The sequence below is a fragment of the Microcaecilia unicolor genome, chromosome 4, assembly GCF_901765095.1.
Source record: "Microcaecilia unicolor chromosome 4, aMicUni1.1, whole genome shotgun sequence".
In the NCBI taxonomy this organism is placed as follows: Eukaryota; Metazoa; Chordata; class Amphibia; order Gymnophiona; family Siphonopidae; genus Microcaecilia; species Microcaecilia unicolor.
In genome coordinates, this window is record NC_044034.1 from 251,312,674 (window position 1) to 251,327,148 (window position 14,475).

The following is a 14,475-nucleotide window of genomic DNA, read 5'->3' on the forward strand; positions in this document are numbered from 1 at the left end:
ATATTCAGTATCTAAAACACAGTGGCCATCGGCATGAGACATGTTAATTATTGGTACAGGGGAATAGACTCCTTTTCTGCCATGGCTCTGAAACGAGTCTGCTTCCAGGGGTTCACTTTATTCATATTTTACACGCTTCAGGCAGGTTGCCCTGAGGAGTTTTAACCCGTTATATTCTATTGAAAACAGCTAGAGACATCTGGAGATGGATTTTGTTGTAGGTTTCACTTTTCTACCAAGGTGACCCCGTATTTATTTTTATGTGATGACTCTGCTTTTCCCCCGGGAAAAATTGCTTCAGTATTTACTAGATGGGCCCGGAAGGGAATAATCTATTTAGTAAATGTGGTCATGGAGGAAGGCAAATTGAAACCATTTGCTGACCTGTAAAGTGCCTCTTCTCTCCCAGCAATTCATCAGTTTGCTTATTTTCAGCTGAGTCACTACATATCTTCATTGACATGGCAAGATCTCACAGAGGATGTTCAAGAGACTTTATCGGAAGCATTTGCATTGGAATCTCGGAGGCCTGTACCACTCCAGTTCCATCATTGCTATTTGAAAGATACCACCAGATATTGACTATGCGGCGCTGGTGAGGACTTAGTTGAACTATCTTTCCTGCACGGTTACAGAGACCCAGTTTAAAGATTTTGTTCTCAAATTACCCAAATACTATAGAAGTATGCTGCAGCAAGAACGTTTATATAAATTTGCCCTCCAATTACACATTTCTCCACATAGAGCCTTTGCAGCTTGCTTTACACCACAAGACAGTTGCTCAAAATGTGGAGGAACACCGGCCACTTTAGGCCATATGTTCTGTCATTGCACAGTGGTGAGTTCACCATTTTAAGAGTCGTAGAACAAAACTGGCATTGCATGGTGCACTGTAATCCCTTAATATTTTTTGGAGTATATGTTTCTATGGACCCCTTGCCACAGGGCTTTATGTTTAAATCTGTTTGTTGATGATGATATCAACACAAAAGTACAAAAGCAAGAAATCAAACAATCCAGAAACCGTCAAAGTTTTATATTTTCTGCCCCGAACAACCACTCCCCTCAACAACCAATCCCCAATCCTATCTAATGTCCCATACTACATGGGAACTATCAAGTGCACTTCCCCTGTCCAAACCACCCACACAAAATCTCCACACTACTAAATATAATGAAATAGAAAAGCCACAGAATTGCAGCGATATGTCCAATAAACAACATACAGGAATAAGCCAGACGTGAGAGGAAACAAAATAAAAGAAAATCATCAGTCCATCCTTCATCTAGACAAAAAAAATCAATCAATAAATAAATAAAATACAAAACTAGGTTCCAAAGATAAAGGCCCAAGGGTCAAACCTAAACCAAGCAACACAATAAACAGTATGCCTCCAATTAATGGAAGCAACTAACTAAGAGCCAACAGTGGCTGGGATAGTGTGGAAAAAAAAGATTGCGCTACCTCCACCGATAAAAAGATGAGTTTGACCCCCATAAGTAATCCGAAGTCGTGCAGGATAAAGTAGTGCTGGAAATCTTCCGCTGATACAATTGAGTGCAAAGAGGAGCAAAAGCTTTACGCTGAGCATGCACTCTAGTGGTATAGTCTTGGAAACAAAGAACTTTATGATTATCATATTTCAGACGATTCACATGGCGTAATGCCTGAAGTATGGCACACTTATGATCATAATGACAAACATGGAGAACCACAACACGAGGATAAGTAGTAGCAGTATTCCTTGAACTCATCGACGAACCCACTCAATCTTAAAAGGTACCTCCAAAGTACCCAAGTGTAAAGATTGTGGAATCCAGCTCTCTAATATACACACAAGGTCTATATCACTCAGGGTTTCAACTAGGCCCACGAGACGCAAATTATTGCGTCTTGCTCGTTCTTCAGAATCAAGTTTATTTTCCATTGACAATACTATACAACGCAATTGCTCCACTTCCCGAGAAGAACTTTGGGTCTGCGATTCCAATGCTCCAACCTGATACTGCTGTGAATCCAATTCCAAATCAAGATTATCCAAACGCTCGTGTGCAGCTTCTGTTCTATCATGAAGCTGTTGTAATTTAGCATCCAACGCTGCTTCCACTGCAGCCTGCACCTCCAGTACAATTTCTGAAGTCCACTTGGTGCTTACTGAAGGACTCGGTGGGGGTGATATAACTGCTATCTTCGGGCATAGCGGCTTGATGCTCCTGCCACTCCTACTGCATCTTGCAGCCTTTGTTTTGTAACGCTCACCACATCTAGATCGGATGTTGGAGGAGCCAAGTTTGGTGAGCACTGGGCCCGCATCTGTGGAGGAAGTACTCGCAGGTCCAGGCTCAGATTTCTGGCCCAGCAGCTTCACAAAGCTTTCCTTTATGTGGGTGAAGCTGAAGCAGGCCACCAACAGATCCCATCTCACAAGAGTTGGCATGGGAGTCAAAATTATCCATTGAGCCAGAAGTGGCAGGAGAAGCTGGTAAAGAGGGCTGTACCTGGTTTCAGCCTTTCTTCTCCAAACAGAAGAACAAACAACAAAGGTAAGAGAGTGTACTGCATAGAGCTAACACATGGCTGCCATCTTGGGACACATGCTGCCCTGCCCATATGCTGCTTTTTTTTTTTATTTAAAAAAAAGGTGTAATATATTTACTCCTTGTGCCTTGAAAGCTTTTTCTAAAATTAGCCTCCTTATACCTATTCTCTGCAAGCTTGAATTTTTCCACTATTGGAAAACTGTTCCGGGCTCATTCAGTTAGTGTGTTTTCAGATTCTCTTTTAGAGCTTCGTGCATTGATTATATTTATCCTTGAGCTTTTCTTTCTATGAAAAAAAAGTCTGCTTATATTAGATTATAGTTGGTGCTGCCAGTTTCCCATGATTCCACAGCCACGTTACTGCAGGTTAGTAACTTGCTTGGTAAATTTAGCTGTAGTAAAATTGTCTACCCCTCTTAATGTGCAAACCCATTCTTAATGTATACAAATATGCCACGTAATTGCCACTAAATATGGAAAATCTACTTCCGAAAATCAGAGGAGGCTGTAATTATAAAAATAATTTTATTTAAGAGTTCTTGTCTTGTCACTTTGCTCTGATGTTTTATTTTCTTTTAAGAAAGATGCCCTAGACAGAGTACCGTTTGACCCTGCTCTGCTTTTCAAATGCTTCTTCAGCTTGCTCTTAAGCATATCTGAGTTGCCTGGCTACTCTTAACATGTGAAAAGGGTTGTGGTACTTCAGAATAGTGAAGTACAGTATGTTGAGCCAGCTTGAATAGTGTGTTACCTTTTTATGACCATGAGAATTATTCATTGGATGCAGTGGTGGGGTTTCTTTAAAATCATTGAGGCTAATGCTTGTTCCTGTAAAAATAAAAAATAAAAAAAGCATTTTTTTCCTCCCTAAGAGTGCTGGGGTTTCCCTATTGAGAGCCCAGTGTGATGATCTATGGTATCTTTAAACACTACGATTTACTTATGACTTTCTTGCTGTAGTCTGATACAGTAAAGTTTTTATTGTGGAAAATCCATAATAAAACAATCATGCTAAAGCAGGGATGGGCAACCTTTATACACAGAAGGGCCACCTGAATATCAGTACTGATGCTAGGGTCCACCTTGGGGGTTAGCGCTCAAGAAAAAGATCTGGGTGGTATTGTAGATAATACACTGAAATCTTGTGCTCAGTGTGTGGTGGCAGCCAAAAAAGCAAATAAGATGCTAGGAATTAGTAGGAAATAGATGGTGAATAAGATCAAAAACACTGTTAATGCCTTTGTATCGCTCCATGGTGCGTCTGCACCTTGAGTATTGCATTCAGTTCTGGTCGCCGTATCTCAAAAAAGATAGCGGAATTAGAAAAGGTTCAAAGAAGAGCAACCAAAATGATAAAGGGGATGGAATTTTTCTCTTTTGAGGAAAGGCTAAAGAGGCTAGGGCTCTTCAGTTTGAAAAGAGACGGATGAGGGAAGATGTGATTGAGGTCTACAAAATCCTGAGTGGTGTAGAACGAGTAGAATTATATCAATTTATTACTCGCTTCAAAAGTACAAAGACTAGGGGACATTTGAGGAAGTTACATGGAAATAATTTTAAAACAGGAGGAAATATTTTTTCACTCAATGAATAGTTATGCTCTAGAACTCTTTGCCGGAGGAGGTGGTAACAGCGGTTAGCGTATCCGGGTTTAAAAAAGGTTTGGACACATTCCTGGAGGAAAAGTCCATAGTCTACTTTTGAGACAGACATGGGAAGCTACTGCTTGCCCTGGGATTTGTAGTATGGAGTGTTGCCACAATTTGGGTTTCTGCCAGGTACTTGTGACCTGGCTTGGCCACTGTTTGGAAAACAGGATACTGGGCTAGATGGACCATTGGTCTGACCCAGTATGGCTACTCTTACGTTTTTATGTAGTACTGTCCCTAGTGGGCTGCAGTATTATGTCAGAACCAGAAATGCACAGAACTTCATAGACCTGTGATAATTAAAAATTTAACTAAAAATGATGGAAACAAACCACTGGAGTGGCTATTCTGAAAATATTTGTGAAATACTCTATTTAGAATTGCCAAAGCTCTGGTTAATGATGTTTTCTGTGTATATTTCCCATGGTCTCATGAGCCGCATAAAATTCAGTGGCTGGCCACAGGTTGCCCACCCGTGTGCTAAGGAGTAGCATGGTGATTGTGCAGATCACATGCAAACCCACTGAACTGGGAACTGCTCACGTTAAGAAAAAAAATTACACAAAACTTTGACACGCTTTAATGGAGTGCAGTATCTCTGTTTCACCTTGGGGCTGAGGTGTAAAGATCCTACATGGGAGCAGCAATATCTGAGGTGAAATGCAGCAGTTCAAATGGGCCTCATAGTTACCCGTGTTCCAAGGCTATCTGGTCCAGGCACTTGGCACAGGGAGGCCTCATCTAGAGAGCCTCCAAAACAGCTGAAACATAGCCCTGGGACTGATTATTGCTGGCGGTGATGCAGATCAGAGAATGGATCAGAAGGCCCTGCCTGCATTGTTCTCCAATTCAGACCTCATTTTCTCCCCATATATAGAACGGGAGAGCTTATCAAACCCATACATGAGTGCCTGTGTTTCCACTTGAGCTTCCAATTATTGTATATTTAAAGCGGCGATTCTCAATTAGTATGTCATGGCATACTGGTGTGCATATGCCCTCTAAATTTGACTTGACCTCCAAGAGTACTGATAGAACTAAAAAATGAACTTATGGAGCTATTATTAGTAATATGTAATTTATCTTTAAAAACAAGCATGGTTCCAGAAGATTGGAGGGTGGCTAATTTAACACTAGTTTTTAAAAAGGGTTCCATAGGTGACCTGAGCAATTATAGACTTGTGAGTCTGATAGTCACCTCCATTTTTCCCAGCACTATCATAAAGAACAAAATTACTGAACATATACATAGGCATGGGATTAATGGAACAAAGCCAGCATGGATTTAGCCAAGGGAAATCTTGCCTCACAAATCTGCTACTTTTGACTATCTTATGAATGACTCCTGAGGAAATTAGAAAGTCATGAGGTAGGAGGCAGTGACCTATTGTTAATTAAGAACTGGTTAAAAGATGGAAAACAGAGTAGGGTCAATATTCTGAATGGAGAAGGGTAAATAGTGGGATTCCCCAGGGGTCTGTACTGGGACCACTGCTTTTTTAACATTTATAAATGGTCTGGAAATGGGAATAACAGTGGGAAACTGGCCATACAGATGGCAAGTGACATATGTGATCAAGTGCAAAGTAGTGCATGTAGGGAAGAAGAATCCAAACTATAGATACGTGATGCAAGGTTCTTCATTAGGAGTCATTGCCAACAAAAGCATTTAGGTTTTGTCAATGTACGTTGAAACTCTCTGCTGAGTGTGTAGTAGCAGCTAAGAAAGCAAATAGAATGTTAGGACTGGTTACGAAAGGTATGGTGAACAACACTGAGAATGTTATAATGCCTAGTGTATTACTAAGTGGTGCAAATGCACCTTGAATATTATGTGTAATTTTGGTCACTGTATTTAGCTCTTTGAGCAGGGACTGTCTTTCTTCTATGTGCAGTGCTGCGTACGCCTTGTAGCGCTATAGAAATGCTAAATAGTAATAGTAGTGTATTTCAAAAAACATATAACAGAATTAGAAAGGTACAGAGAAGGGCAGCAAATGATAAAAGAAATTGGACAACTTCTGCTTGGAGAAAAGACAGCTGAGGGGAGATAAGATAGAGGTCTATAAAATACTGAGTGGAGATGAACGGGTAGATGTGAATCACTTGTTTACTCTTTCCAAAAATACAAGGAGTGAGGGACATGAAATGAAGCTACTAAGTGGTAAATTTAAAATTAATTGGAGAAAATATTTCTTCACTCCATGTGTAATTTAAATGCTGGAATTTGTTGCCAGAGAATATGGTTAAAGCAGTTAGTTTAGCAGGGTTTAAGAAAGGTTTGGACAGGTTTCTACAAGAAAAGCCTTTAAGCCATTATTAAGATGGACTTGGGAAATTCACTGCTTATTAAGCAGCATAAAATCTGTTTTTACTCTTTTAGGGATCTTGCCAGGTACTTGTGACCTGGATTGGCCACCGTTGAAAACAGTATACTGGGCTCAATGGACCTTCAGTCTGACCCAGTATGACAATGAGGGGCATAATCGAAAGGGACGCCCAAGTTTTGCCGAGGACGTTCTCACAAAATGTCCCGGTGGAGGGGCAGGGAAACCCGTATTAGCGAAACAAGATGGACGTCCAACTTTCATTTCGATAATACAGTCGGGGGCGCCAAAATCTTGACATTTAGGTCGTCCTTAGAGAGTTATTTTATTTTTTTTAAATTTTTGTTAGATTTGTACCCCGCGCTTTCCCACTCATGGCAGGCTCAATGCGGCTTACATATTATATACAGGTACTTATTTGTACCTGGGGCAATGGAGGGTTAAGTGACTTGCCCAGAGTCACAAGGAGCTGGCTGTGCCTGAAGTGGGAATTGAACTCAGTTCCTCAGTTCCCCAGGATCAGAGTCCACCACCCTAACCACTAGGCCACTCCTCCACTCCATTCATAGACTTGGTCGTTTCTGATTTTCAGCGATAATGGAAACTAAGGACGCCCATCTCAGAAATGACCAAATGCAAGCCCTTTGGTTGTGGGAGGAGTCAGCACTTGCAGTGCATTGGTCCCCCTGACATTCCAGGACACCAACCGGGCACCCTAGGGAGCACTGCAGTGGACTTCATAAAATGCTCCCAGGAACATAGCTCCCTTACCTTGTATGCTGAGCCCCCCAAAACCCACTACCCACAACTGTACACCACTACCATAGACCTTACAGGTGAAGAGGGGCACCTAGATGTGGGTACAGTGGGTTTGTGGTGGGTTTTGGAGGGCTCACATTTACCACCACAAGTGTAACAGGTAGGGGGTGAATGGTCCTGGGTCTGCCTGCCTGAAGTGCACTGCACCCACTAAAACTGCTCCAGGGACCTGCATTCTGCTGTCATGGAACTGAGGCTGGCACAAAATATTTTTAAAGATGTTTTTTTTTTAGGGTGGGAGGGGGTTAGTGACCACTGGGGGATTAAGGGAAGGTCATCCCCGATTCTCTCCAGTGGTCATCTGGTTAGTTTGGGCACCTCTTTGTGGCTTGGTCATAAGAAAAACAGGCCCAGGTAAAGTCGTCCAAGTGCTTGTCAGGGACACCCTTTTTTTTTCCCATTATGGGTCAAGCACAGCCAAGTTCCGCCTTCGCTATGCCTCCAACACGCCCCTGTGAACTTTGGTCGTCCCCGTGAATGAAAGCAGTTGGGGACGCCCAAAGTTGGCTTTCGATTATACCGATTTGGGCGACACTGTGAGAAGGACGCCCATCTTCCGATTTGTGTCGAAAGATGGGCGTCCTTCTCTTACGAAAATGAGCCTGAATGTGTACATTCTGATGTTCTTATACATTCAATGACCATATGTGCCTGCTGGCTTGAGAAGAGTGCAGAGCAAGGTTTTAAATATGTGAAATCCCCATTCCTGTTACTCATTGCTGCGTCTCTCATGCCAGAAGATCATGCGACTGCCAGCCCAAGATAGAAATGTGGAGTTCTGCTCCCTCCCCCACAGATATCACTAACTGCAAAAAGGAAGATATGAACAGAGCCACCTCTCACATGATCATTATCTTTTTGTCAGGTATGATCATTGGGTAGATGGGGTGAGTATTGCAGTTGGTGAGCCTGGGAGCAGGGTTAGAGAGAAGACATGAGTTGGGAGAGGGAGGGTACCATGAGAGAGAAGGGTTGTGCCTGAAATAATGATGTTGCTATAGGCTCACAGGATTGACATTAGGTGAGAAGTCAGGATTTAGTGACTGAATGGAGATTTAGGGTCTGGGGCATGGGGATTCGAGGATTAGAGGCCAAGTATAGGGATATATTAGATAAATTAGGTTAATTTGAGATAGGTTATAGAAGGGTGAGGTGGAGAGATGATGTGAAATTGAAGGATCTGAGAGGGGATGAGAGAGAGGAAAGTGACAGATCTGTGAAAGAAGGTGGAAATGAGTAAAATGGAGATCAAGCAAAAGCAGGTAAGGTAATGTGAGTAGGGAGCAAGAGAAAAAAAAAGGATAAGCGATGGGGAAGGAGTTGGCGCTGATGAGGGGATGAGGATCATAGGGAATCTGGGGAAAGTGTGGTTACAAATGATAGAAATGGGGAACCGTAGGAGTGAGTGAAGGGAAGAATGGATTGACTGGGGAGGGGAGTGAGTTGGATGTGGTAGGTTGGTAGTAAAAGAGGGATATTGGAGACTAGAGGTTGAAAGAAGTCACAATCTCATTAAAAGTGAATAAAAATGGAGAGAAGTGAGAAACAGAAAAATGAAAGATCAAAATGAGAGTTGGAAATGGGGGAAAAGAAGGAAAAACACAGAGAGAAGTGAAAAATGAAAAGATCAACAGAAGAAAGGGGTGGGGGTAGAGATAAGGACAACCCCATTTATTAAAATGGTCATGCACCAAAGATAGAAAAAGGGAATTTTATTTTCACTTGTTAATGTTGTAATCAGCTTTGGAAATGCACACTTTTCATTTTTTTTTTTTTGTATTTTGCTTAGTACAGGATGAAATTCATTTGTTTTTTTCATTACATTACATATTAATCTTGTATTCCGCAAAAGCCTTCACAGTTCAGTGCGGATCACTAAAGACAGAGATAATTCGGGAATTTACAGTTTGAGTACAGTGAGTTAATAAAAATTCAGCGTATTTCTTAGAGAAATGTTTTCAATTGTTTTCTAAAAGTTAAATAGTCCTTAGATGACCTGATTATCGTAGGAAGTGAATTCCAAACTGAAGCATCCTTATATGATAGGCGTTGAAGCCAGCTGTTTTGTAAGTTTAATCATAGCCATAGAAGAAAATCTCAAAATTATCTGGCCCCTATGTAATTGTTCAACAAAGAGAAAAACTCAGCCAAATATAATGGAAGATCCTCATACAATGCCCTAAAAACCATACTACATAATTTAAAATAATACCTAGTGGCTACTGGTAACCAATGAAGTTTAACAAGGTAAGGAGATATATACTCTTCCCTACTCAGAGAAAAGATAAAACTGCAAAATTTTGAATCATCTGAAGTTTTTTTAGGATCTCATTCATGCAACCAACATAAACTATGTTGCAATAATCCAACTTGGAAAGCAACAAAGATTATACTATGAGCCTAAAACAATGTAATTAAAAAATTTCTACGTAATAGAAAGAAGGAGCTCTTTACCACCTTATTAACCTGATTTAACATTATAACAAAAGTCTCTTTACCTTTTATATTCTTAGGTGGACCTATCCAAAGAAATTTTGTTTTACCTTGATTATGTTTCAAGTGAAAACATGAAGCCCACCCTTCTATAACCTCTACACATTTTTGAATGTCTCTTATCTCTTCATAACTCTTTGAATAAAGCATCAGAATTAGTAATGTCATATGCATAGGTAAAGGTATATAACCTTAAACCATCTAGGACCTTACTTAGTGGCTGTAACAGATTAAATAAAATTGGTGAAAGGGGTGAGCCCTGTGGGACCCCACACGTTGGAAACCAAACATCAGACAGGGCACCCTGCATCTTAACCCTATAACTGCGACCAGTCAAAAATCCCCTAAACCAGTTTAACATTGCATCTTGTATGCCAAAGCTGTCCAACATAAGCAACAATAAATCATGGTTGACCAGATCAAAGGCACTTGATAGATCAAATTGAATAATAGTAACACTTTGACTGCGACTCGACAGATGTTTCCTATGTACCACCAGAGATCCTAAAACGGTCTCTGTGCTTTATCCTTTCCGAACTCCCGACTGAGATGGATATAACAAATCATATTTATCAATATAACATGTCAGCTGTTTCATGACCCATCCCTCTAAAATCTTAGCAATGGTATAGAGGCTACCAGCCAATAATTTGCACTTCTCATGATGAATATGGCTTCTTTGAGTTTCTTTTTTTTTTTTCTTTTTGTTTCTACATTTTTGGACCTTTTATTCTGTATTTGGTGAGTACTATCTGTTCTGCGTGTGTGACCAAGGTAGGAGATTCTACTAGTGTGTAGTTTTTTGTATGAGGATTTATAGGAGTCCTGAAATTGTAGCATTATGTCTCCATTGACAGGATTCTTGCTCTTGGGTTCTGTAAGTTAGTGCTGTTATATCATGGCAGGTTTGATTCATAGGCTCTTTTTGCAAGGTTCTGCATGTCTAAGGGAAGATAATTTTCAGAGACATTTCTGTGGTAAATCAGTATTTTATGAATAAAAATGGCTTGTAACAAACCAGCCTGCCTGAACTGTGGCTGGCTTGCGCATGGTCAGGCTATATACACATCAGCTTATGCACTGTTTGAGGAGATGTTTCTGAAGCCAGGGTTGGGAGGTGGGTTTGCGTTTTATATACAGCTTTTGAAAATTAAAGTGGCTGAGCTAAATTTTAGGAGCAGATAGAGGATTGGGAACAGAACCAGGCTCTTCAAAAAAAAACAAAAAACAAAAAAAAAAAACAGACCGAATATTTATAATATATTTATTGAGAGAGGACTCTTCAAGGTACCCTGTTTCGGCACTAGGGGTGCCTTTTCAGGAGTCTGGATACTTTGTCTTCATAGGTTACTATGGAACTTTGTAAGCCTAAGTGCTTTGAAAATATGCCTCAAAGTGTACAAGATAGTCTCTTGTGAATAAGCGTATTGGTCTTGAGAAAGACCTTTGGTATATAGTAGAAGATATGGCTACTACATGCCCTAGTAGTCATATCTTCTACCAGAGGTCTTTGCATAACTTTGTTTGAAAATCCAGCTGTGGAGAAGTAGCCTAGAGGTTAAAGCAGTGGGTGAAGAACCTGGGAAGCAAGGGTTCAAATCTCACTGATGCTCTTGTAATCTTGAGCAACTCACTTAGCTCTCCATTTCCTTAGCCCTATGGGGAGAGGAGAATACTTAATCTATCTGAATTTAACTTTTCTTGCGCTAAGAGGCTCGACTAAATTTAAAAAAAAAATCTTCACAGTGAAGTATGCATGTAAGAGTTTTAGAATTATAAACTTACCTTCAAAATGACCAACAGTGGAAGGATTTTGTATTGCTGTTCTGAAGTGATACTAGAATGTGAATATATTTTTCTATGGTGAGTCATAAGCGAAAATGTCATAGATTTGCTCTGCAAGTATTTCAGGACACAATAAACCACCTTGATATTGATGGAGGTTAAGGTGAGTTTGTTCAACCTTCAATCCTATATAGTAATTCTCACCTCCAACGTTCTGTGCTTGGGACCGTGGCTCCCTGGAGGTGGTCTGCTAGGCAGACATGCACTGACGTCACTGACGTCATGACAGCTGATTCCAAGGCAAGGGGAGGAGTAGGGAACCTGCCTCGGAATCATCTGTCACCCCCCGTGCTACAGCCCCTTCGACCCCCCCCCTTCTGCGAACCTGTCGACCCCCCCCCCCCGGCCCACCGAAATCCGCCCCCCACCGCCGTTGTGGACTACCTATGCTGATGGGGAACCCAAACCCCCGACAGCCGAAGTGCTGTTGTGCCCTTCGCGTTGCTTCCTCAATCATCTTCTCTGGAAGTTTCTCTGTGCGTGTTTCTGACGTCAGACGCACGCAGAGAAACTTGCAGAGAAGATGATTGCGGAAGCAACGCGAAGGGCACAACAGCACTTCGGCTGTCGGGGGTTTGGTTCCCCCGTCAGCACAGGTAGTCCACAATGGCGGCGGGGGGCGGTTTTCGCTGGCACGGAGGGGGAGTCTAGGGGGCCGTAGCGCAGGGGGGGGGGCGGAGAAATTGCCTGCCTAGGGCCCGTTTCCTTGCCTTCAGAAACGGGCCTTTTTTGCTAGTTTAAAAAAAAACCTGTCTAGCACATCTTTCCCAGATTTTCTTTTTTTTTTTTAACCAGTGAAGCAAGTGAGGATTAAAACTTTTGGAAAAAAAATGAATTTTATTAACAGCTTGTAAAAGTATGTATTCTGTTCCTTGTATCATATTGAACAAAATATTTGAACTAAAAATACAGCTGAGTCGTGTGTTGCATGCACATATGATATGAACATTTTGTGGATATCATATGGTAAAAAGATTGAGAACTACAGACTTAAAATAGTCTGCCAGACAGAACTGCCTGCATGATTGCTTGACTTTCTAGTTATAGCTGAACAATTATATTATTGCAGCCTGCCAGATGAACTCAGTTTCTCAGTATGGGGATTTGGGTCATTAGTTTTACAAACTGAGGGGCGGTTTTACAAAGCAGCGGTAGGGCTACCATGAGTGTGTAGCGTGTGCTAAATTGACACTACTGCTCGGGTTAGCATGCCCACCCGGCCATAATTTCAAAGTTGGTGCACACCATTTCCTATGGTAGAAAATATTTTTCTATTTTCTACCGTGGGGCCTTCCCGGTGGTAATCGGGAGTGTGGCTACATTGGCGCGCGCTGCATGATTACCGCACATGTATCGCGTGAGCCATGCATGCTGCTTTTAATTTTAGCGCTTGGCCATTTACTGCCCCAATTTTTTAAAAGCCTTTTTTTCCAAGTGCAGTAAACAAAATAAATGGTGCAGCGTGTGTGCCAAAAACATGCATCCATACTACAGGCCACATTTTACCGCAGCTTAGTAAAAGGACCTCCCCAAGCAGGATTTTGTGGTGGTATAAATTGGAAATCTAGAGAAAAGACTTATAATGGTGCAGGATCTCATCACAAACTTTTGGATACACATGAAAACATACAACAGTAGTAGTCTGTTAAAATTTTGTTCCTTTACTATTTTTATCTCATGTGAAAAATGTTGCAGTTTTGTCTATTCATTGGTGCAGTAACTTTTGTTAAAGTAGATTAATCAGGTTTAGACCTATTGCGAAAGCCAACCAGGGTCTTCAAATTTGCCATATTGAAATTAATCAGAACCTTATCAGTTGCCCTCAGTTTATACAGCTTTCATCTAAAAGCATAGTACTAATACCTCTTAGTTCTAGCATTTTGTTAAAACAGAAGTGCTAAAAAAAATCATTGCATATGCATGATTTTGACTACCTTTTTATATCTTCATTAATTATTTTTACCTCCCTTTCCTCTATTCCTTAGCAACTTGAGAAATCGTGGAAGCTCTCTCTGTGACATTGCCATTCTTGTGGTTGACATCATGCATGGTTTGGAGCCACAGACAATTGAATCTATAAATCTGCTAAAGACTAAAAAGTGCCCTTTTATTGTAGCTCTGAATAAGGTACGTTAGCTCTTTGATCAAGACTTATATACCCACCAATTTTCTATTTTCCAAGTTAAATCTGCTTTATCAGTTTCATTTCACTCTTTTTTTTTTTTTTTTTTTTTTTCCCCCCCCCCATTTTTTTAAGAACTTGACTGACATGGATTCTTTTCAGACTTTTGAAATGAGTTTACATATTTAATTTCTTACTAATGTATTTTGAAATAGCAGGTATACATGTCTACAGCTATTGCTTTAAAGGACGTTCATTTGGCATTTTTCTTACAAATTCATGCCCACATGGTAGGTAAAGTCATAAAATGTAAGACTGTGGACAGTACCCTCCTCTGTGCTTTATAAAGCTGTAGCAAAATTAAATGATATTGGAGGACCATTATCCAGTATATATAAAGGCTGATAAGGTAAGGCTGATAAGGTAAACAATTACATTTACTCCTTTGGAGTTGTTGTTGTTGTTTTTTTTTTTTTTTAACTAGGAACAGCAAATGCTTATTGAATTAATGGGAAAGGAGCCAGGTTACATCTAATTAAAGCCAGCATAATGGGTAAGAAAGATGTCTTCAGTGTTGGACAAAGGAAACTCTTACTGGCAATGGTGGAATAAATTTCATGCTCCCTTGATAATAGAATTCAAGGAGCAAGATCCAGTCTCAAAAGGAAGAAGAATTCTT

The 14,475-nt window shown here is 40.7% G+C and overlaps 1 protein-coding gene across 1 annotated transcript in view; it reads left to right on the forward strand.

Annotated features, from left to right (window-relative positions):
* Positions 1 to 14,475, forward strand: part of EIF5B (eukaryotic translation initiation factor 5B) — a 197,499-nt gene that overhangs the window by 101,253 nt on the left and 81,771 nt on the right. Inside the window, exon 14 of the mRNA XM_030201415.1 lies at positions 13,660 to 13,801. Within this exon, the coding sequence (XP_030057275.1) occupies positions 13,660 to 13,801 (142 nt within the window). The remainder of the gene's footprint in view (positions 1 to 13,659; positions 13,802 to 14,475) is intronic.